We start from the raw sequence: 25095 nt of genomic DNA on the forward strand, positions 1-25095 counted from the left end.
TTTCTATTTTGGCATAAAGTTTGATGAATAGACACATATATTGTCGTTCTGTTATTAGCATTTCTACCCCATCAGATCTGTGTGGCGGGACTGTTGTGTGCTCTGTGGGGAAGGTGCAGAGAGGTGCATCAGTTAACTTCCCGCTGAGGCTTCTGCCCAGTCCTCAGGAACTGAGCATGGCCACAGTGATGGTTTGTTGGCCCGTCTTGAGCTGCCATTTGTATCACGGGATCAGACAAAGGAAGTGCCAGGAAGGGCTCTTTTACATTCTAAGGGTCCAGCAGGTGTATCAGGCCTGACTTGCTTATTTAAGATCTCATATTAGGTTGTTTTTACCCCTCTCACATGTTATGAAACACATCTGTGTAAACTGTTCATCTACATCTTCTCATACTGATGATATCACTAACTCCCTCTGTTGAGTCATCTGGCAGTTCTTCTTCACCTCTGATGTATTTGTGCTTCAGAACTCTTTGATTCCACATATGGTGCTCTTTCTGGAAACTTATCCAAGGCTCAAGTAATACATTCATGTAATATTAGTGTTGGTTATATCAAGAGAAAAAATTCTTAATCTTCACAATGTAACCATTTTCTATGCTGCTTTTGAAAGCAATTCTTAAAGTGATTTCCAACACATGGAATTATGAGATTATACACCCATAAATAATTACTAAGTCTTTAGTCTTAAGTATCTTTACAGCCTTTTTTACCCACTCATTATTTGGCTTCTATAAGCATCCTGAATTAGTATTGATTGAAGTTGTTTTAGGCTAATGCGTATTCCTTAAACAGCACATTATTATTCAAAATTAAGTTATTGAGAAAATGCCCCATAATATGAAGACTTTGTAAACCCCCAAATTTGAGGAGAAAAAAAAACCTCACCCTTCTACTTGGAGATGAGCACTATTAAGAATTCAACTCATTTCAAGCACATTACCTGGAATTCTCATCCCAGTATCATATAAGGGATTTATTAACATGACAGTTATTCCATGAAAATGCCAGATCAGTATACATGACCCAATTTTCTACAAATGAGAATCAATATTGAATAAGGGAATTTTTTAAAATCCCCAGATCAGCAAAGATCCTGTTCACTAAATTACAGTGTGCTTCCAAAAAGAAAGAGAATCATACATTTTGGAAAGACTTTTAATCAAAGTTGAAGTAAAGTTCTTGAAATATCTCTCACCTACCCAGAATATACAATTGTCACATTACACTTTTTTTTTGCAATCCTGTTAACAAAGTTTTGCTCTGTATGTAAGCATTTGCAAGAATAAAAAGCAAACTTCACCAACATCTTGATCATCTTAATGATGAATGATTGATCAGTTGAAGGAGAAAAGCATGAAATTTGGTGCCAGACACACCTGGATGGAAGTTCTGCCTTACTGCATCCCCTTGTATGACTTCTGCCACATTGCTTAACTTTCTAGGACTTCAGTCTCATTTGTAACATGCAGATAACAATACCTACTTCACAGGGTATTTTAGAATTTCGGGATAATATATATTATCCTGGCATAATAAGATAATAAGTTTAGCTCTTTGAGAGGCAGCTTGGCCTAATGGAATAAAACTGAAGTCAGAGATTTGGGTTCAAATCTGTACCACTCCATTTTTTACCTGCCTGGCCATGAAAGCATTATTTAAATTCTATGAACCTACTTCCCTCTATGCAGGACTATTGTGTGGACAAGTGCAATATTGTTTATAAAAGACACTAACTTAGCCCTTGGCACATAATAAATAGCCATATTATTGTAAGGAATACTTGTGTAAAGAAAGGCAGATTCAAAGTATTAGTTTGGTTTCTGGAGGAAGCACATTCTGGCTCTATTGCTCATGAGGGTCTTTCACCCACTTCCTTAACTGTTATCAGTGAACCACCTCCATAACACTTAATTTGTGTAAGTCCTTAAATTTTGATAATTTCAAAGAAAAAAGAAGAGAAAGAGATGGGGAGTGGTGGCAGTGCAGTGATAGAGAGAAAGGCAATTGAATCACAATTGTACCACAGTCAAGCTAGAAGGTATAAGGTGTGCTCCTTTCCCCAACTTTCAGTTCCAACCACCCATGATTAAAAACACTATGTATAATATACTGTGATAATATAATTTAAATTATACTGTGCATTCAAAAATTGGCCAATAATGCAGTTTCAGAAAAAGTCAGCCTCATAGGTTGTTTGTATCAAGCTTCCTTGTTTTTAAATATCATTTATACTCAAATTCAAAGAGGAGCCAACTGCTTCCCAAAATAAAGGAAACTTAAAGTAGTAATTTTCCATCTCCGTTTCAGAGTGCCAAAGTTAAAGGGTCACCACTCAGCCATCAAAGGAAGAAAGCAGAATGATTAGAGTAACTTTGAATGAAAACAAAATCAAAACAAGATGCAAACAAGGAATAATAGGAATAGGCAGAAAAATAAACATACAGTGATGTTTCTTTATTACTATTATAAAGATGATAGATGAGGAAAATTGGGTTACATTTAAGTTGTAATGGAAGAAAATAATTGCAGCTTTCCATCAGAAAACCACAAGGACCATTATTGATCTGTATCCTCAGGGCATGTCCTTATAATATTTAATAAAATAAACAAAGATTCATAACTCTTTATAGGCCATATATCTATAATCTTCCACACCACACCATTTGAACTGGGAAGGCAGAGTTAATGTTACAAACAATATCCATGTAATTATGCTGGTTTGGCATGTCTTATTTAAACAATCTAACACTCTCAAGAGAATGCATTTTGTATTAGGGATGAAAAATGTGAAGTCGGATTTCAGGGTTTTTCTACTTCCTGTGCTCCGAAATGAGAGAATGTTATCCTATATGAAAAATGTTCTTGAGAGCTCTTCATTCTAAACACTAAATGTCTTGGCCACATGCCAAATGTAATAGCTACCAAAGCAGAATCTTCCAAGAAAGAAAATCTTTGAGGTATAAGGATTCAGTATACTTATTTTAAAAGTCTAAGTAAGTACAAATTCATTAATTTTACACTTGATTCCTTTCCTTCTGCAAACTCTTCTTTATTCTCTTCCAGGCTCAGGAAGTCGCTTGATGCTCTCTAACTTCCTTATTTGAATTCTCCATGCTACCCATCCCATTAAAAGTGTCATATTGCATTATTTTATCAAAAGGAAATTAAGAATCATTTTCTTTCCAGAGTTTTATAACACTTTTGAGATCACCCGGCACACCCTGAGAGTATTGAAAATGCATTACAGAGTGAGCCCTTTAAGTCTTGCTTTTTGTCTCTTCCTCCTGTTAACCCTTCTTTAAATCACTTCGTAGCTTAATCATAGGTCCATCCCAGGAAAGAAAGAAAAGGCAAAGGCATGACATTCAAATGAACGCTACAGCAAAGAAACACAGTTAATGCTGAAACAATCACCAAAAATGTAGGTAGACTTTATCTGTGGATCATATTGATTCATGATGTGATTGATAGTATTTCCCATGTATATGGGCAGGTAAGACTTAACTATGCTACATGCATTTTAAATTAATTCTTTGTTCTTCTTAATGTCTTTTGAAGCAGGTGGTATGATCAGTGCTCTATTTAGGTAGTTGGTTTCTACATGGAGATTCATTTGGTAAAATCAGTGCAGCAAACAAAAAAGACCATGCCAAAAAAAAAATTAGTCTTAAAGTTGGTATTTGAAAAGCTGAAGTATTAAAAAAACTTTGAAGACATAGCTCTAATCATTATTTTCATTGCCATACTACCACATGATTAGAGATTTCTGAAAGTATGTGGGATCCTGCATTTTGACAAAAAGCTACCAAACTCTTGAGTAGTAATGGATTTTTTTACCCAGAAAAATATATCAAATTTGGGGTGTTACACCCTTACTTTAGGCTTCTAATTTATCAATGGCCATCCCACCCTGCATTCTTATCTCCTCACTCTAATAAGAAAAATGAGTATCTCTCAGAGTTTGGATAGAAGACCCGCCAGGAATTTCTGCCGTTGCTTATTCATGGACTGGCACAGATACTGAGTCAGTGGGCACACAAAGCCCAAATGACTCAGTGCCCAGATATGTGCTGTAAGCCACATATCCAGCAGCCAGGGAAGGCTGTAAAGGGCTCGTTTATCAAGGAAATGAAACTGAGGTCTCAGCTACTCTTGAAGTCACTAAAACTCCCTTGATTTTTTTTTCTTTTTTTTGGTAACAGTGAATGTGGTAAGTGATTCTAAGATCCTGGATAAGTTCCAGGCTGCTTATTATATATTTTTTCTAACTAAAATGTTCCAGGCAGGTTCATTTGCATATGAATTACTTGCTGAGCAGTGTTGACTTCCCATCCTAAAAGCTCTGGGGAATAGGTTGCTGCACTTTCACCCTAGACCTAGGCTAACATTGGAGCAAATGAAGTGTCTGCCTTCTATACTTCAAAATATTCTCTAGCTTTTCAACAAGAGGACAGAAAAATGTCTTACAAATGCATGCCAATGTAGAATAAATTCTAAACCATTCTTGATGTTAACAAATAGGGGGAAATGGTATATGCATAGTATAACAATAAAACAAAACAAAATAGAAATTGTGAATTCAGACTTAAGTCTGACTTTAGTTGGCCTATTTAGGTAAATCACCAAAATGTTCATCAATCAGAGGACATTAAAATGGAAGGTGATAATTCAAACTGTGCTCTAGGTAAAAGGGGTGAAGTAAGGTCAGTTTTGATTTGTAAAGCATTCTTTTCTAGAGCTGATTTTATGAAAATTAAGTTTACTGAGTTGTCATCTCAAAATATGTGGATCATTCCTGATTTACTAGAATTTGTGTCCATGTACCAGAAAAATCTAAATCTGTATGATACTAAATTTTCTAATGGCATTTAAAATTTTAAATCTGATTAACACCTGCATCTTCTGCCAGTCTAACTAAACTATAGGTGAAGTGGTGCTCAGGAAATGGGAAGAATGCAAAGATTAAATTGGTCTGTTGGCTGAATGAATCAATAGTATTTAGTGCTAATGCACTAAGCAGATTACAAGCACTAATGCAGTGGCAGTCAATAGCAAAAACGAATATCTCTAAAAATTATCTTGACAATAAAATGTGCAATATTTTCCATTTATTTTAAGCTAATTACATTACATACATGTTCTGTCATCTGATTAGTTTAAGTCAAGTGCTAGAAGCCTACCCATTTTATTTAGTGCATGAAATGACCAAAAACTGGTAATCTTCGTTTTCAGCAAGAGAGAGAGGAAAGGATTTATTCATAAAACCAAGATTCAACAAGAAATTTAACAGATATTCATTGAGTGCCTAACCCTGCTGGTCTTACAGGATGAATGAGATGAGCATGGGGTTCTTTTCTCTATAGAGCAAACACTAGGGAAGAAGATTATAATAAACAATCAGTCATACCATTAAATAAATGCATCATGATAATTTATGATATACCATGTGAGGGAAATGGAAATAAACATCTGTGAATGTTTCCTGAGGAGGAATTCCTCCTGAGGAGGAATATGTTACTGGTAGTATAGTCACCAAAGGCCCCCTGAGGTGAAAGTTACCTTTTACATAAAGCTCAAAATTTTAGAAAAAGCATCATGTCTTTAGTACATGGGCAAATACATAGCCAGTATTTAATAAACCAATAATTATTACCTATTCTATAAGCTTTAGGTCTTAACTGCATGCTACTGCTTCATTTAACCAGCTTTTTGAAGTGGGTTCTGGCCATGAGTGCATATTATTTTACACTTACAAAAATATACCACGAGAAGTAGAACTATTCTGGAAAATTTAAGTTTTCTAACAATTTCTGTTTTATATAGACAGATGAACATGGTTGTGCAAGTACCTAAATCAGTTTAAGGTCTTGGAGGGCAGCAATTATCATGATTCCTTGTACCTACAGTTCCTGTCATGTACCTTTGCCGACCACAGACAATAGTGTTGATTTTATTTGTCAACAAATGTTTTCTTCTAAAAGAAATCTACATATTTACACAGTAAACACGGAACATCTAAATTGCTTCAGTGTTTGGATGAAAGTCCTTTGTAAAATCTACCAATGTATTTTTGTGACTGAGTCATAAGAGGTGGTGTCATCTCCACAAACCACAAAGATTTAAAATGCAGGTGCAATAAATATGTGTGAAGAATTGAAAGAAATACTCACCTTTTTCTGTGCTTACTTTGTTTACTTTTGTCTGACCAAGAGAAAAGTGGAGTTTGCCAAGGGAAAAGATGAGGGATAGGAAGCACTCAATCTTCAAGGCTTATTCTTGTGCCTACAAGTCAGAGAGGTCACTGGCTTGCCCCTTCCTGAAGGCTATAATTACAGGCAGAGTCCTACTTATTTTCCAGTAAAGTGACCAGAATCTTGAATATAAGAGATTGTTTATAAGAGTACAGTGTGTATAGGGGGTTATGCAAAATCTCAGGAAAGATAATAGGGAGGTGAAATTGTTTTTCTTTATTATTCACTAATATGAGAAGGTCCAAGACTCTGGAAATGTTCTGAAGTGCAATAACAGAGGTCATATTAGGTGAACCTTGTACTTAAGGAATGGAATTAAATGAATAAAGAAGAGTAACTTAGACTGTACTGATGATTCATTAAATGTAAACTTATTTGTGGTTCCAACATCATGGTAAACAAGAATCAGTAAGTGTATTAATGTATTAGTGAGTGATTAAGAAGTATTTCTAACTTGAAAAACACCAGTTACATTGTTTTTATCTAGAGCTGATAGGGAAAAAAACTGTCAGCGTTTCTTACTCTCAACTCACTTCATTTCATAAGTCATAGAAAAGGTATTGATTCCAAGTAGAGTCGGGTAGACAAAGCACAAGATCAGTTATGTTACTGGCCCAATATTAAGGATATTAGTCGGGTTTTGCAAAATAATGAGTGATATAATATATAAGTGGTAATTTAACAAAAGTAGGTACAAAACTTGTAAGCAACATCGAAAGGTCAAAGTACTAGTTTTTGACCTGTACAAAGAGGACAAACGTATGTGCCTGCTTTAAAAAAATGATAGGGTAAAGTGTTACAATGATTATGATATTTTCTATCTGGATACTTTTTAGGATTAAATGCTTATGAAAACATAAGGAGCAATTTCAGATTTTTCGGCAATCCTGGACACTAATTGCCCACAACATGTCCTGTTCCATTTGTGTTTAGTAGATTCTGCACAGGAAAACATATTCACCTCAGTACTGAAAATTTGAAGTTCACCATTTATCGCACAGTTACAGAGCACAGAAAAATTACACCAAAACTTTACCACACCTAATGAAAGAAAGTTCTTTATTTAAAAAAAAAAACAAACTCCAGATTATTACAGGATCTAGGGTAGCCATGCTGTAAACTACATGACATTGAGTATCTTAGGACCCTGCTGATAAGATAACAATCCAGTTGAATGCAGATGAACTCATAAAAATATAAGGATTATGAAATATTTAGAAAGTAAGCACTTAAATTTCATAGGTAAATATTAATTTAGTATTGGTATGAGCTTTAAATATTAAAGCTTTCCCTGTGTTCTCTGGACCCTTGTAACCGGCTATTATAACTCCCCATTCCTTACTTAATACTTTGTGAGCAGGGGATCACAAACTAGCTAAGAAACAGTCAAATGTCCTATTTTTTGCTGCTGATTTATAATAAAATGTCTTTTTCAGTGAATGGCCAGACAATTATTTTAATAATGATGTTGATTTCATCTTACCTTTCTGTTACTAGCAAGACTTTCATTTTATACTCAACTCTGGGTAAATCACAAGTTAAACTGAACTATTATTTGTTTAATGCTCTGCTTCCTTCTAACCTTATTCTTGTCTATCAATCTCCACTGAGTTCCCCAGTGGTTTAAGGAAACCCTCAGCTAGGATTACATAATAGTTTGCAGAGCCTCTCTCATTCATTAACCCAAGCTGATGTATTCGTTCTGTGTACCATACTTATTTAAGATTTTCTTAAGCACCTTATCTTGTCACTGGTTTGAGTACAACTAACACCACCTATTTAATTAAGAAACCTAGTATTTCCAAAGGATCATTCAGCCCTTTTCAGCCTTCTGCATTAGCACAATCAAACTCAGTTTGCTGCTTCTATTCCTTCTTCAAAATAAAGTCTGGTCTCATTCATAGTAAATATGAAGTTTAAAAATCTTTACTTCTTCCTTTCTACATATATACAAAGCAGAAACAAAAAATTTTATGTTATTGCAGACAGGTTTTGTTTTGTTAATGTGTTGAAAATGATGCCCATAAGATAAAACTAGACTTCTGTGACTGCAACCTCATCCCCAACCAGTCTGTCTCCAGACTGCTGCTGGAGTAAGTAAGTTTTCTCGAGAGCAAACCCATTTGTGTAACTGCGTCCCTTCAAATAATGAGGGCTCCCCAGTGGTATGAGAGTAAACTCCACACTCTTTAGTATGATATTCAAGGAGTTTCTTATCTTGGCTTTGGCTATTTCCTGGTCCTCCCTCATACGCAGTGGTGTGCTGGCAAATGTCTAACTCTGGGGGAAAGAGAGTAGAAGGCCCTGATTTGTAGTGTTTGCCAATTTCCATGTTGTAAATACCCCCACCAAGCCAATCTCAAGGTACCAAGATCAAGTGACTGAACAAGAATTGGGAAGAAATGAGCACAGTTTATTCTGTAAGCTTGTGTGAGATGGCTCAAGTACACAACTGCTACTCTCTGCTTCCCTCAACCTATCGTTCCTTTTTTTTTTCTAACTTTTTTACAAATTTCATTTAGACATAATACAGTGGTATCAGCTATGTTTACCATATTATACATTAGATCCTCAGACCTTATTTATTTATCTTTTCCACTGAAAGGTTGTACCCATCTACCAACCTTTCCCTATTTCCCACATTCTTACAGCCCCTGGCAGCCACTTTCCTACTCTGAGTTTCTGAAAGTCTGACTTTTATTTTAGATTCCACATGTAAGTGATAATGCGCAGTATTTGTCTTTCTCTGTTGGGCTTATTTCACTTGCCATAATGCTCTCCAGTTTCATCCACATTGTCACAAATGACAGGATTTTCTTCTTTTTTAGGGCTGAATAATATATTCCAGTGTGTGTGTGTGTGTGTGTGTGTGTGTGTGTGTACCACATCTTCTTGATCCATTCATACATTTGTGGATCCTTAGGTTATTTTCCTTTGGATATATATCCAGAAGTGGAATTGCTGGATAATATGGTAGTTCTATTTTTAATTTCTTGAAGAACCACATATGGTTGACTGGTTGTACCAGTGTACACTCACTCCAGTAATGTACAAGTATTCTCTTTTTTCCATATCCATTCCAGCATTTGTATTTTTTGTCTTTTTGATAATGGCTATCACAACAGGTATAAGGTGATATCATTGTGGTTTTGATTTGCATTTCCCTCATGGTTAGTGATACTGAATATCTTTTCATGTGCCTGTTGGCCATTTGTATGTCTTCTTTAGAAGAATATCTGTTCAGGTTCTTTGCCCATTTTTTGATTGGGTTTGGTTTGTTTTTGTTTTGCTGCTGAGTTGTATGAGTTCCTTGTATATTTCAGGTACGAATGCCTATCATTCTTGAGTTCCCAGAATCAGTTTGTCTCTCTCACAATCCTGCCTTAACCTGTATTATTTTATCTGCCTCAAATTCTCATTAACACTCATTTTGTCAGGTTAACACTTTGTCCCTATTCCTTACAATTCCACTCAGGAATTTCCTGCCCTAGGCAATCTTCTCTAGCCTTCCTCTAACCTGCCCCGCCCCACCCCACCCCCATTCTGGATAAGCTGCCTTTCCCAAGAACTCCAGCCCCACCCTTTGCTTATTTCTACCAGGTCTCTTACCACATTCTCTGGTAGTATGTTAAATGATTCCCTCATTAGCCCCTTTGAAGATATCGACTATCTCTTTTATCTCTATATTCCCAGTACCTAACAAAATAACTTGAACAAAATATGTTTATCAAATGAGCAAATAGTTATGACACAGCCTCATATTTCAATTAATGTAATAAAATGCTGATTAGTAAAAACAATTTTTAAATAAAACAGTTTTTCATTCTCTCTCCCAAATCTCTAAAAACTGACATAGATTTGGAGAGTTTCCAAGAATTAAATTAACACTGAAGGAATTCTGGAAAGTTTTATCATCCATTATCTATGCCCCTTCCTTACCTGCATACATGCATACATGCATACACACACACGTACACACGTACACACACACACACACACACACACACACACGTTTCTCCATCTAGAATTTGGGATGAAGATGAATCAAAGAACAAAGAATGAGAAAAAGGAGAAGAAAAGATAAAAATAGGGATAGTGAATAGAGAGGAATTCCAGAACTTTGTACTTAATCCAACTTGGGGAAATAAAATTAAAACCATCAAAAGGAGGAAGATACTGTAACTTCTCTAGTCCTTAAGGCTTTCCCAAGCCTTTCAACAGAGCTTCCCCTTTGAGTGACACTGTTCACATGAGGGACTTCAGGCTACACCTTCTGGTGGGCATTGCTCTAGCAGTGGTACCAGTAGAAGTGCTGTCCCATGAAGTTTGCCCTTAGAATCCACAGATTCTCACTCCTGACCACCAGTCTATGACTTCAAGTTGAAAATAATATGTGGGTTAAGGAAAAGAAGTTAAGGACAAAGGTCTTTTTCAGTAGCACCTTCCTGTGGCCACAGGATTAGACTCCACAGCAACAACACTTTATAGGCACCAAACACATGCTTGGTACGGAGAGAAACTTCTCCAAACTTGGCATTGATGTTGATGCAGTAAGATGAGAAGAGAGTTTGGTAAGGCCCCAGTGACCATGGTCAGTGAGGAGGGTAGCCCACAGACTGAGGTATCTAGTCAGGAACAAGGGAAGAAGATAAGTCTCTGCACAATGGTAAGATAGAGAGGTGATGATGTGATTGCAGGCTAGAATGCAGTCATGGGTTTAAAGAAATATGTTAGGGCACAATTGAAGGACTCTGGTTCCATCCATCTTTCATTTCTCCTGGATCTCCTCTAAGACATTCATTAGCCTGTGTCTGCCCAGCATGACATTGTTTGGCACAGAAACAGACTGTGGCTCTTCTACTCTACAGGAGAAATCCCTTCTGTTTTACTGGCTAGGGCAGAGCAACTGATATTCTCCTTTGAGTAGCTCTTAAACTTCTATGAGTAAGTAGATTAAAATTTGTTTTCTGTTAACTAAATAGAGAAAAGCAGAAAACCTCTATTCACTAAGAATTAAAATCTGCCTCACTTGGGACAACTTTCTTTATGAATCACTGTCACTCCTAGCTGTGACTGAAGTGCAATATGAAGTCTGCTAACAGAAACCACATGGACATGGTCTGTTTTAGATCTGATTCACCTTAGGAAATGATGATAAAGAAGCAAAAGTTTTAACACTTAGAATTCCAAAGCCCTGATCATTGTAGAATTCTGAATCTTTTGACTCTTTTTAGGATACCTTGAAACAAGAGTGAATATATATTTATTTCATTTATATATAAATGCATCTGTACACATATGTATATAAATACACATACATATTTACATAAAATACATTCTGTTTCAATTATTTCTCTCTTCCCTCTTCAATAACCCAACTTCTGTTGAGACCTGGCTCAACTTTGACCTCTGCCATGAGACTTCCCAAGCTATTTAAGCCCAGAGGTACCTTATATTTTTCTTAATCTCATAACATTTAGTACCTGTAACCAGTGTCTTCAGAACTTATCAGTCAATGATGTTCTTCATACTTTGTATAATAATAGTTGGCTATTCTGTATATCTACCTCTTGTCTCTTTATGTGCGAGGTGCCTTCAAGGAACACTGAGAGAACAGGGTGGACTATAGGTATAAGCATTTGCCAAGGTTGGCAAACTATGAACTGTTACTATACACCCAGTGAGTTAAGAATGGTTTTTATATTTTTAAAGGGTTAAGAAAACACAAACTAAAATATGCTAGAGTGACTCCTGTGGCACTCAACCATACATATGTATTTGCTAGTATATTTGCTCTCTAGCCCTTTACAAAAAAAAAAAATGGTGGCAACACCTGCTTTAGAGAATAATGGAAAGAAATAGTGGATAGATAACAAGTCCAAACTTACTTACTTACTAGCTATAAATAATTTACCTAGTAGGTAAGTGTTTCTGTTTTACAGATGATGATGTAAAATGGCTTATCAACCTAAATAATTAGAATTTTGGACTTCGTCTTTATAAGCCTTATGAGGAATCACTGGTTCAACCGCTAGTGATAATAGTAATATGTTTTAGAGACATAGGTCTATTTTGTTTGCTGCTGTATTGTTCAAGCACCCAGAGTAGCATTTGTCATGTGGTATAGTTTTGTATCAGTTTCCTAGGGCTGCCATAACGAATTACCACAAACTTGGTAAAACAACAAAATTTATATTAGGTAAATATACAAAATTTACCTAAAACAACAAAAATTTATTTTCACGCAGTTCTGGAAGTCAGAAGTCTAGAATCAAGGTGTTGGCCAAGGTCATGCTCCCTCCGAAGGCTCTGGGAGAGAATCCTTCTTGCCTCTTACAGTTCTTGTGGTCCCAGTCATTCCTGAGGTTGTAACGGTGCATCCCAGCTCTGCCTCCAACTCCACATGGCCATCTTCCCTGTGTGTCTCCATGTATCCTCTCCTCTTCTTGTAAAGCCAACAGTCATTGGCTATAGGACTCACACTAAATTCGGATGATTTCATCTCAAGATCCTTAACTAATTATATATCAAAGTGCCTATTTCCAAATAAGGGCACATTTTGAAGTTCCAGGTGAACATGAATTTGCCGGGGACTTGGGAGAGAACACTATTCAACCTACTACAGATCTCAATAAATAGTTTTGAATGACTAAATGAGTGAAGGGAGTGAACATTTAATATATATTGATGGCACTGGACTCATGTCATTTAAACCTCAGAAAAATTTTATTAGGTATGTGTTTTTTCATTTTACAAGGAAGAACTGAGGCTTGGAAATCTAAACTAAGCATCCTCTCTTAAGTTTGCACAGCTGGTAGGAGTAGGGCCACTCCTGAGTCCATGCTTTTCTTTGCTAGGCTAAGATTGATTACCATGACTGTGACTAAGAAGGCATTTGGGAAACCTTATGCAAAACAGTTATAGAAGTGGACTTGAGGAACAAGATTCTGGAATCAAAGAAATCAGATTATAGAAGGCCAACTTTAATTTCCTTTAATTCAGTAGAATAATATGCAAGAATTGCTAGGTAGATATAAGCAATATAGAAGGGTCAAAGATGGCTGAGACCTCAGATTTAGGGAAAGGTGGCTATTGATACCATATAGAAATAGGAAGCTAGAAAAAGAAGTCCATTCGGAAAGAAGAATGATGAGTTTCAGTGTCATCAATGGCACATTCAGACTTGGCCTGAAGGCAGCTGCAGAGACAAGGCTAGTCCTCAGAAGAGAGAATGCCGCTGGGTGTGTAGTTAAGTCATCACCACGAGGCAGCATCTATCACCTCATGAATCACCAGTGTTGAGCCAGCAGCTAGCTGGCCACATGCCTGGTTTCACTACATTCAAGGCCATCTGAGGCTCTACATGCAGGCAGAGGATGCCCTTTCTTCCTCCCTAGAGACAGATCAACCCTTCTTTAGCTGTTCCCCAGCTTTGCTCCTGGCTAGAACTTCAGTTAAGGTCTCAGGTCACCGTGAACCCCATGGCTGTTGAAGCCATAAGGCAGGATTACTTCATCAAGGGGAGTCCGTGGCAGGACAAGTATTGAAGAAACCCCTTCCTCTTAAACTGTGACTGAGCACAACATCCAGCAGAGTTCTTTGCAGAGCACAAAACAACATAGTCAGATTCTGAGTGTCCAACCACACCACCCTCACAGTCTGGCCTTGCATCAAGGACCCAGAGAGAAGGCCTACTCTATCAGAGGTCTGACTCTTCTGCATTTTTCAGATAATTAGGTTTCAGTGTTGACATCCTAGACATTTGAGTATAGACTGAGAGAAGTTCAAGTATGTCTGAAAGAAACAACCAGACATTGAAGTACAAAGCTCTGTGCCTCTGCCTGCAGTCAGTTCCATACCACCTACCTCCTGGCCCCACTTATAAAGAGAAGAGAGCAAATGAATGAAATTTAGGGAAATAAGTGGAATTTCTGAAATTAAAGCAGTTGAATATCTAACCAACTATATAAAAAGCTGTAGGCTAAGAAGGGCTATTTGGTAATATGTATCCCCCTGAAAACCGTTACTACATGTTCACAGAATTTGTACCAAGTATGATTATAAATAATATTTATATTAAAATGCTTCTGTGAATTTAGTCTTGGGCAAGGAGTGAAGAGAACTGGTATGCATGAACTGGCAAAAATTTTACAAGATACTTTTTCTATAAATTTACCCGCAAGACTGATTTAAGTTATCTATAGATGAGCTAAATCCATCCTATAGATCAATTAAAAGAATCACTATTTTAAATATATCACATCCTTAATTATACTGAATTAAATGTAAATGCACATTTACTGCATGCATCATAATGTTAATTAGGGGAAACATTTTGAATCGAATACATGGAGGTATATAGCACTTCAATTTTCTTTTTATAAAAAAAGTATATGAATCAGGTAAAAAAAAATCTGGCAGGTACTCATGAAAACATAAAGACTAATTAAGGTATTGTTTCAAGGCTTCTTAATTGCAGAGTATTCCCTATTAGCCCAGTGACAGTATATAAGCCTTTGAGTTAAGGAAGCAAGTTTGTAACAAATTAAAAAAATAAATAAAACAGTGTTTACCATTAGTCCTATGAGTTGAAGTCCTATAGTTATTTTAGAAAAGGATAAACTTTGAAAAATTAAATGCTTTTCAAAACTTATAGAATAGGTGTATGTACCCAGAATCTATGTTTTGGAGTAGCCGTGACTATTTACTCATGGCATCCTAAACATCGTGAGTGACTGTTCCAATGGTGGGCTGATGGCAGTTTGAAGATTCCATGCCCAGGGGGTGCTTTAGAAAGCCATCCAGAAACCCACAACGTGGTAGAACTGGAAAAGAACTTTGAGATCAATTCATTCAACTCCTCCTTTACAGACAAGGGGCAAGACCCTGGAGCCGACCTGGGTTTAGTCCTGGCTCTGTGCCACTGGTCATGTGACCACTCAGTGCCTCAGTTTCCTCTTAAAAGTATTATAAGGATTCAGCAAATTAATATTTGAAAAGTGCTTAGAACAGTGTCTGACACATTGTAAACACTATGAGCAATGTTTGTTAAGTAAGTAAAATAAAACAGACCCAGAGAGAGAAAGTGATTCGCCTAAGGTCATGTGACTCATCAAATCCTAGCAGGGATAGAAACAGTCCTGTCCTGTAGTGTACTCATTCCTTTTTCTTCCAGGTCCTGGACCATCCCTAGAGTGTGGGTGTATCTCAGAAATACTGTAGGAGCCTTTAAGTAGCATGATGCAGTGTAAGGAATACAAGATTTGAATTTAACAACTAGGATTCGAGCTCTGATTTACACTGAAAACTCTCTGAAGCTCAGTTTCTTCATCTGTAGAAATATGTTGATCATAACAAACCCCCCACACACACTTGTTGAGAGTATCAGATGAGATAATGTACTTTGAAAATCATTACCATTATGGGTAAAATTGTAATATTTTCAGAATCTCTCCCCTGCTTTGGTGCATCTCCATAGCAATAGGTGTTTCCAAGGGGTGGAGAGAATTAGTCCATCTCCATATCTATAGGTAATTGCATACACTGGCCTGTGAGGGTTTATCTGGACTGGAGAGGTTGGGTGGAGCTCTCTGCTGCTGTAGCCTGGTCAAGAGAGAGATGGGATGACTGCTTGTAGGAAATAAACGGGTTTCTTAAACTTTATTTCTCCCTTTGACTGATTTCAGTTTCAGAGGTATTTTGCCCCAGGATTTTCCCCTGGAGTTACAACCACTATGTAGACGTTAAATAACATTATCACTGTGAGCTCCTATAAGTGAGAAAAGCCATAAAAATGTGGCGAACCTGCTTAGGACATCAAGAAATTGGGATGAGCATCTGTAATTCTGGGGGAGTATCCCAGAGCAAAATATCTTAGAAACTGCAATCAGTCACGGGGAAAAATAAAGTGGGAGAAACCCGTTTATTTCTTACAAGCAGTTGTCCCACATTTCTCTTAACACGGCTGCAGAAGAAGGGACTCCACCCAACCTCTCTGGTCTAGATGCGCCTTCACACACCTGTGTAATTACCTATTGATATGGAGATGGCTAATTCTCTCCACGCCTTGGAAACACCTATTGCTATGGAGATGCACTAAAGCCAGGGGAGAGATTCTGGAAATATTGCAATTTTATACACAGCATATTTCTTCAAAGGCTCTCCCCATTTCCTCACTTCCCATTTATTCATTGTTTTTTTTTTTAAATTTACTTCTATTGTAAAATATCTATATATACAAAAGAATCATGTACTGTATATGTGTGTGTGAGAAAAATAAAGCAACAGTGATTTCTCTACCACCGAGGTTAAAAAGAGAATATTTATCACACACAGAAGCCCCTGTATGTTCCACCTGAGTCCTATCCCTCTCCCTCCCAGAAAGTGGGTAAATGATCAGAAATTGTTGGTTTATGTTTCCCTTGCCTATAGTTGCAGTATACATGTATACATGCCTAAACTACATATTGTACTGGGTGAATTTTTTTTCTTATTTTCCTTCCTGACTCAAATATTTCAAGCTTGGTGGCATCTTCCTGTACTCTTAAGTTACCTATGGTATTCTTCATCACTATCTCCGCTCTCCCACCCAATAAAATACATTACTTCTGTTATTCAGAAGGCTTTGTCAGGAGAGATACTTCAGATAAGAGTCAGCTTCAGGTTTACAGAGCAAGGAGTAGGTGTCAGTGACTAGTGGGAGGTGGGGCGTCCACCGCCAAAGCAAATGCGAGAATCCAAGAATGGGAAGTTCAGAGAATTGCACAATCACAAACATGGAAGCCACTCTGAGATTCATGTGGTGTCCTAGATGGTCACTGTGGGTAAAATTGTAATATTTCCAGAATATCTCACCTGGCTTTAGTACATCTGCATATCAATAGATGTTCAGAGGTGGAAGAAGTATGGCTTTAGTGCATTTGCATCATTTGTCAGGGGTGGAGAGAAGTTCATCTCCATATCAATGGGTAATACATGGGCAGCAGAGGGCTTGTCTGTACCTGAGAGAGACGATGGAGGGCCAGTTTTACTTCTGCTGGAGCAGGAAAGAGAGAAGGGTTTGTAAGCAATAAACAGATTTTAAACTTTATTTCTCCCTTTGACTGATTCCGGTTTTTAGAGGTATTTTGCCCTGGGATTTCCTCTCCCTGGACTTACAGTCACCAAACCTGCTTTCCTAACAGGAAAAAAGACTAAAAAATATATATGGAGGCAGGTTTGGATGTCCTATTAAGGAGTTTGGACTTTTCCCGCAGGCCTTGAGAAGCAACTAAGATTTTGAAGAAGATAGTGACAGCTCATAACTTCTCCAAGAGAGATGAGATGGGAGACAGGAAGGCCAGTGAGGAAACACCTAGCCTGGGGCAGGGGTGCAGGTGTGGCTGGAGGGCTGCAGACAGGGTTTAGCAGGATTTAGCAACCGGTTGGATATGGGAAATGCTAGAGAAAGAGGACCTGGTGAGGACCGAGATTTCAGACTTACCTAGATGAAAACATGGTAATGTTCACTAACCAAAACAGTAACAAAGAGGTAAATTTGAACTTAGAACAGCCCAAAATGCTAGTGGCTATCTCTGTGCTGTTATTCAGAAAATAGTGGTTAATTCCAGCCTTTCTCTGAGGAGGTGGGCGAATCTGCATTTCCTACTTGGAAGAGTTTAGGTTTCTTAGATGCTAAATGACAACTTTTCTTGAACGATTCCAATGCTCTGAGAGTTACAACTTCCCTGACTTTCAGTTTCTCATACTTAATCTAAGGAGCTAGAGTAAGAATGTCTCTAAAGGCCCTTCCATGTTTGTGATTGTGCAATTCTCAGAACTTTGCCCAGAATAGTAAACAGTAGCAAAAGGAACTCATGAGCTTGAGAATTGGAGGGAACTAAACTCTAATCCCTGTTCCAGTTCTAAAGCACGTCCCAGTGAACTTGGAGCTGTGGCTGCACCTTTGGCTTCTCTGAGTCTCCTCCTCCTGAAAACTGTATTTGATAAAACTTCACACGGCTGCTTTGAGTCTGTTGTATGTGAAAAGACCCAACTCAGTGCCTGGCACAGGGTAGGTTCAGGGTAAAGATTGATTTCCTCCCTCCCTTCCTTCCTTCCTTCCTTCTTCCTCCCTTTGTTACTAAAGGGAAAGTGTTAGTCCAGCTCCCCAACTGGTGCTGGGGTGAAACCTTATCTGTAGACTCTGTTGTGCCCCAAAGCAGCTATCATTGTGTCAGAGAACTGCTTTCTATGCGCCATGCTCAGTTTTGCCCCAAAGCATAAGACCTGACTGAGAGAAGCAGAGTGGCAAGGAGGCCCAGGCAGCAAGTCTGTAGTTGCTGTTCCAGCTGGACCTATTTCCACCCCAAATGCCACACCCAGGGATGTGTGTAAAGTGGTGGAAAGGAGCCACCCCATCTTCCCTGCACAATTGAGCAACAACATTCACTCATTATATTTAAGGGATATAGTGAATCAGACAAGGTTTAGTCACCTTTGCACAATGCTTTGCCTTTTCAAGGCTGAGAGCTTAAAAAAAGACTCTGATAGTTAAAGTTCTACTGCTGAAGCTCAAAGACAGCATGAGGCTCTGTAAACCTGACCTCCAATCATTGAGTTTATCAGGATTCTCGGGAGGAAGAGACAGGAGTTGTCCCCTCTCCTGCAGTGAATGCTAGAAATGTTACTTTTTCCTGAAAGCTAAAGCTCCCATCCCTGTCCTGCACAACTCAGCTATGGCGAAAATGAAAAAGAAAAAGGTTGGAATCTCCTTGCATATAAAATTTAAATGCCACTTGAACCTGACATGATGTTTGTGTTTAAGTTCCAAATTGCACAATTTTCAAGATCAAAGAGTTCTGTAGATCCTATCCCAACATTGTGTAATGTTGCTATACTTAGGAATTTTGTTTTGGGGAAAATGAGACATAACTTAACCCTATCAGTCCTTGAGGAGATACCATTTAGAGACCTTGCTATTTCCTGAAGGAGAAGCCTCAAAGGTATAAATAAACATAAGTGTGTGTGTGTGTGTACATATATATATAATAAAATAAATATCACACTGTATAGAAATATTAGAGAGCTACATTCATGCCCTACATGTGAGGAAACAGGCAAACAGGCCACATAGAGGCTGAATCTGGTTATATTGCTCTCCCACCATATAAAAGAGCAGCAGGTTCCTGCTCTGATATCCATCTCATCTCTCCTCCACTTACCCAGTGCAGCAAGGTAGACCAAAAAGCAAGGGTAGGCAAATAGACTAATCTCTGGTTACTTTGCAAATGCATTCATTTTTCAGCAAGCTGTTATTGAACACCTACTATGTGCTGGGCATGATACAAGCAGTGGGGATAAAAGATGAATGATACAATTCCTGGCCTCTTGTTGATAGAAGGCTGCTACTAGTTGACAATCTAAGACTTGTCTCTACACAGAGCAAATAATACTTAAATCTCAACAAATCCGTCGTATCACCACCAGGTCAAGTTCAAGGCTTTACAGTTCCCAGAATGCCATTGAAAAAGTAAGAACAAGCAAAAAAAGGAACAGAACAACCATAGAAGAGCAGCCACCTCTATAATGGAATAATTGAGGTGCCCTTCGATTTAAAGCTGGTCTTTTCTCCTCTAAGCAGCTTCCTTAGTTCTGGTTCTCTGCAAAAATGGGTGATTGATCACCATTAGAAATTTAATTACCAATTAATCAGTTACTATTGAATTACTGGTACATCTCAGTTATCTGCTACTTCACAGAGCAATCTATAGTACTTCAGTGAAGAAAAGCGTCCAATTAAATAGTGAAATAGCACTCATTAATATATCAAAGTAAATGTCTAGAATGAGAACATTTCATTAATTACAAGAGTCAGGGCTTAGCATCTCTAAGACTCCATTTGCTAATGTATCACCATTCAAAAAGAAGAACAATTTGTTGCTATATAAAACAGCATTTTAGATGATTTTTAACCGTCGGAGTCAATAGATATAAGAACTTTGCACTCCATTTGACAGATATTTGACCTAAGGAATAAGTTTATTTTACATAAGGATAACTAAATTTTTATTTCAGTTTGTTCTTAAACACCAAGTTGATTTGAAATGTACTATGACAACCCTCTGACTACTATAAATGTAATAGAACAATAATAGAGAATTTGTAGTTGTCATTTTCTGGTACTTGTAGCTACATACAAAGATATATAAAAGTAAACATTTTCTTTCTTCCAAGTTAGACTTCATTTTCCTTAATAAATTCTTCTGCCTCTGTTAAATGCCCCAAATTTACCATTTCTCAGCTACCTTCTCAGGACAGTCAGGAGCCAGACACTATTTGTCTCTTATAAACTCTTAACTATCCCTATTCCTAAAAAAAAAAAAAAGCTTTGGTAATACTGGTTTATAGCTCCACACTCATTCCCTATCTAGTCATAACTGATTCACTTTCTTGTTCATTTGATCAGTTAATATTTATCGAAGATCTACTATGTGTGTTCCAGCTACTAGCAATATAGTGGTGAACAAGCAGGGACCCTGATGGCAGGGACGTCATTCAGATAATCACACAAGCAAATAGTAGTTGAGGCTGTAATGAACACTGTGGCATGTAGGTAAAAGGTATTATGGCCATGCATAATAGAAGCATTTGATCTAGATAATAGGGGTCAGGACAGGCCTCCTGAGGAAATGATGACACAATAAAATCTGAAGGAGGCATAGCAGTTAACAGGGTGAATGGAGGTGGAAGGAGCTCTCCAAGCAGAGAGAAAAGCATGTGCAAAGGCCCTGTAATGGGAAGGCACATGGCACATTTGGAGAACTGAAAGAAGGCCAGCAAACTGGAGCACAGAGTACAAAGCAGAGCTTGGTGTAGGATAAGTCTGGAAAGTCAGTAGGATCCAGATGATTCAGGGCCCAACAGGCCTTGTTAAAATTTTTATTTTTATTCTAAGAGCAATGGGAGACATTAAGTGTTTTAAACAGTGACATGATGAGATTTGTCTTTTAAAAAGAAAATGTGGCTATAATGTAGAGAATGCATCTGGAATAATGAGATCGAATGTGGCAGGTCCAGTTTGGAAGCCATTACAGTAGCCCAGGAAAAGGACAAGGTAGCTTAGATGAAGGTTGAATTGGAGACAGAGAAAACAGGTTGGATCTAGAAGATACTCAGAAAGTGCAGTTGATGACAATTGGTGATGGGCTGGATATGGGGAGGAATCAAGGATGACACTTAGATTCCTAACTTGTACATCTGGAGGAAAAGTAGAGGTATTTGCTGGGGTGCATTGTCCCATAACGTCAGGCATGGGAGAAGATTGTGGTTCCTGCTTTAGCCATATTGAGCCTGAGGTCTTTGAGACATCTGAGTGCATATTTCATAAGCAGTTTGATGTGTGGACAGTCAGCTCAGAGGAGAGGGGTAGCATGGGAGTACTAACCTGTGTGTCAACTAAATAGAAAAAGAGGCTGAGATTGCCTGGAGAGAGGGTGAAGAGTGAGCAGAGGAGCAGCCATAAGATGGAGCCTTAGGAAACCCTGACACTGCTAGTCATGGATGGTCCTGCAAAGGAGACGTAAATGTTGCAGTCTGAGAAGTAGAAGGAAAACCAGGAGAATGTAGTGTCAAGGTGAAGGGAGGGATCTATAGTGCTGAGTCATCTATTATTAAACAACATTTTTAAAAAGCATTCCATTTGAAGTTGAAACCTAAAGGATAAATACCTGATTGAGTGGTAATTGCCTTTTAGTAAGCTGGCTACTGAAGCATTTGATACACCACTTTTACATTTTTTGAGCCTATAAAGATAATGACAAACGTGGTGGTCTGTGGGTGCTAGGTTCTGTTGTAAGGTATTTCTGTAAGCTAGCTCATTGAATCTGTACAACAGCTCCATAAGGTGGACACATTTCTAAAATTCTCTTTATTTTACAGGTGGCAGAACTAAATCAGATAATGTGAATTTCACAAACACAGGAAGATTATAGGGACTGCATAAAGTAAATAAGCATTAGGGACCAGAATTTGATGCAGGTGCTTGAGTCTGGGTCTGTGCTCTGCTGCCTCCCCATAAATTATCTGTCAACGACCACTTCCTACCACCTCACTGGACACAAATGCACACATTTTAAAATATAATGTCCCAGTATGACTCTAACATTTATTATTCTTCCAGTTGAAATTCATCTCATTGGATTTGCCTGCTAGAAGCATTATCTTTATGCCTAGAGCTGAGTTTTGTTTTTTTTTTACTAGCACCAGCTCAGTTCCATTTTTGGAATTTATATACATATTGAACCATGGTGCAAACTGTAATAGTTAAGGTTTGTCCCCAGTTTGGAGTCTATGGCTACACAATAATAGCACTTTGCAGTCCTGGAGCATTTAGGTCACTAGAACCACTTCTATCACTTTGGGGCTGCTTGTTTATTTGGGTGGTTATCCTTGCTATTCCTCCCCAGCTCTGAAGTTTCTTGCTATCTTCTTCACATCTGGACTCATATTAATTCTATGACCATATTTTATTCCAGACACTTTTGAGAAATTCCTCAGGCTGTGAAGTGCGCAGTGATGAGTATCGAACAGAGTTCACCACAGCCTTGCAGCGTGTTGACTTATTCATGGGCCAATTCAACCGAGTCCTCTTAACGTCTATATCCACCTTCATTAAAGGAGAACTCACCATCGCTAATCTTGGGACATCAGAGGGTCGCTTCATGCAGGTACATGCTTTCTGAGAGTGGCTATGTCTGCTTTATTTGTGATTGTGCAATTAATATGTTTCTGTTTTTGCACTAAGATATTTGCAAATATTGTAATGTGAAAATCACAATAGAAGCTAGAGACACAGACTGAGAGCAAAACAATGAAGGCTGGTCCCTTTTTATGAAGTGTACGGCCTATTTTTGTTAAATTCTCAAAGCTTTCGGTTTAAATGTGGTTGCTTTAATTTTCTTGCCCAGAATGGTTCGGGTTTTGTTTTGTTTTTTTCCCATTCATGATTACTGTCACATGATTGGAAAATAAAATGAAACAATTAAAGCACTTCCATGAGATGTTTTCCTATTTCAAGGGAAGCTACGGATCAAAGAAGAGCTATTCTGTGAACTGTGCATCTCCATGAAAAGAAACATTCACATCATTGAGGAATATTGGCAGCAGTTAGGAAAGGACGTTATCATCAAAATCCCATTGTAACTCTAGCTCTTCTGGTTCTGTAAAATGATGGGGTCAAACACAAAAGTTCAAATACTGAAAAAATCCAGATTTTATTAAAAAATGCTTTTAATCGATAGCGACAGTATTTCCGCACAATAAAAGTTCACATTTCAGACTTGCCATTATCATGTTTCCTAGGTACAGGAATCATAGCACTTTGCAGAAATTAAAATGCTCTTGTGTTGGATCTCTTTGGCTGCTTTAATAGTTTTGGTAGGGCTTTCAACCTGATTTCATTAGTAGGTTCTTGATTAATGCAGAATGACCATGGCATCTATAGAAGTGTGACTTTCTACAAATACAAGAAATTTCTTTTAAAGAGAGATGGTTATTTCAAAATCATCTGATATAATTAACATCCTAATCAGGCAATGACTTTTAGTAAACTAGTTGAGGAGAATAATGTTTTCATATGACTTGCTCATCTATACATCTTCTTCCTGTATTCTTTTATAAAATTTATTTTCAAAAATTACCACTGTCAGAATCTAAAGATACAAATCTGTGGTCAGAAATACTGACCATAGACTGTTGGTTACCACAGAGGTGGGGGACGGGTAAAACAGCTAAAGAAGTACAAACTTCAAATTATAAAATAAATTGGTTGTAGGAATGGAAGTATAGCATAGAAAATATAAACAGTAGTGTAATATCTTGGTATAGTACTGGGGTAACTACGCTTAACCATGGTGGGCATTTAATAATACATATAATTGTTGAATCACTATGTTGTACATCTGAAGCAAATACTGTGTATCAGCTATATTTCAATAAAAAAAAAACACTTAAAAAAATTACCACTGTCTTTATAGCAATCTAGATATTGGTTATTGCCATATTGTAAATCATGTTTTTCTTGTATTAGTGGGCATAGCTGAATGTTTTCAAAGTCATAAAAAATGTAAATAAAACCTTCCTAGCTCAAAACGAATTTTACAGAACACTTATAATCTAAGTGTTCCCACAATTAGTCTCACCTCCTCCCATTTCTCCTCCAAAAAAAACTATACCTTTCCTCCCCCTCATCCCTCTTTTCCTGCCCATTGTTCTTATTTACCCACCTCAGACCATTTCTCTCCTTAGCTCCTCAAAGTCTGAAAGGTGGATGCCAGCCAATCCCCTCACACACACATAAACATATACTCTAATGTATCTGAAATGTGGTTATAGCTGTTATTGTACAATGTGTAGTATTAGGTTGTATTTATGCTTTTTTAATTTACGTTGATATCATTCTATAGAATTCCAAAAAATTTGAAGGATTAGAGAAGCTCTATTGAATTCTTTATGTGTTCCCTTTGTCTTTGATTTGCTTCCCTTTATGTCTCCTTTTTTTTCTAAATTGTCAATTACCTTGCCAAACTAGATTCATATTAATAAGCAAGCTTTCTACAGTCACTGGAGATCTGACATTTTTTTTTATATCAAAGTTCCTGGCCTATTTCCAGATTTCTAAGGTTCTAATAAAATCCAACTTTTAGATAGATTGCTTTAATAACTGAGTAATTCTGCTGTATGACAGATTCTACCACCCAAGTAATATGTCAGGCATCAGTCTCATTATAGCAGAAATGCTGCAGCAAATGTTTTATTCTCGTCTTATTTTATTCTTGTAGCATTTTCATAAAAGAAGCTTTAT

At 37.5% G+C, this 25095-nt stretch overlaps 1 protein-coding gene across 3 annotated transcripts in view; it reads left to right on the forward strand.

The window, feature by feature from the left end:
* The window catches only part of MET (MET proto-oncogene, receptor tyrosine kinase), a 111136-nt gene that overhangs the window by 29398 nt on the left and 56643 nt on the right, over positions 1-25095 (forward strand). For all 3 annotated transcript variants that reach the window (XM_057504698.1, XM_036931524.2, XM_036931525.2), the window contains one exon: positions 22769-22960. In XM_057504698.1, coding sequence (XP_057360681.1) covers positions 22769-22960 — 192 coding nt within the window. The remainder of the gene's footprint in view (positions 1-22768; positions 22961-25095) is intronic.

The sequence above is a fragment of the Manis pentadactyla genome, chromosome 7 (genome assembly GCF_030020395.1).
Source record: "Manis pentadactyla isolate mManPen7 chromosome 7, mManPen7.hap1, whole genome shotgun sequence".
In the NCBI taxonomy this organism is placed as follows: domain Eukaryota; kingdom Metazoa; phylum Chordata; class Mammalia; order Pholidota; family Manidae; genus Manis; species Manis pentadactyla.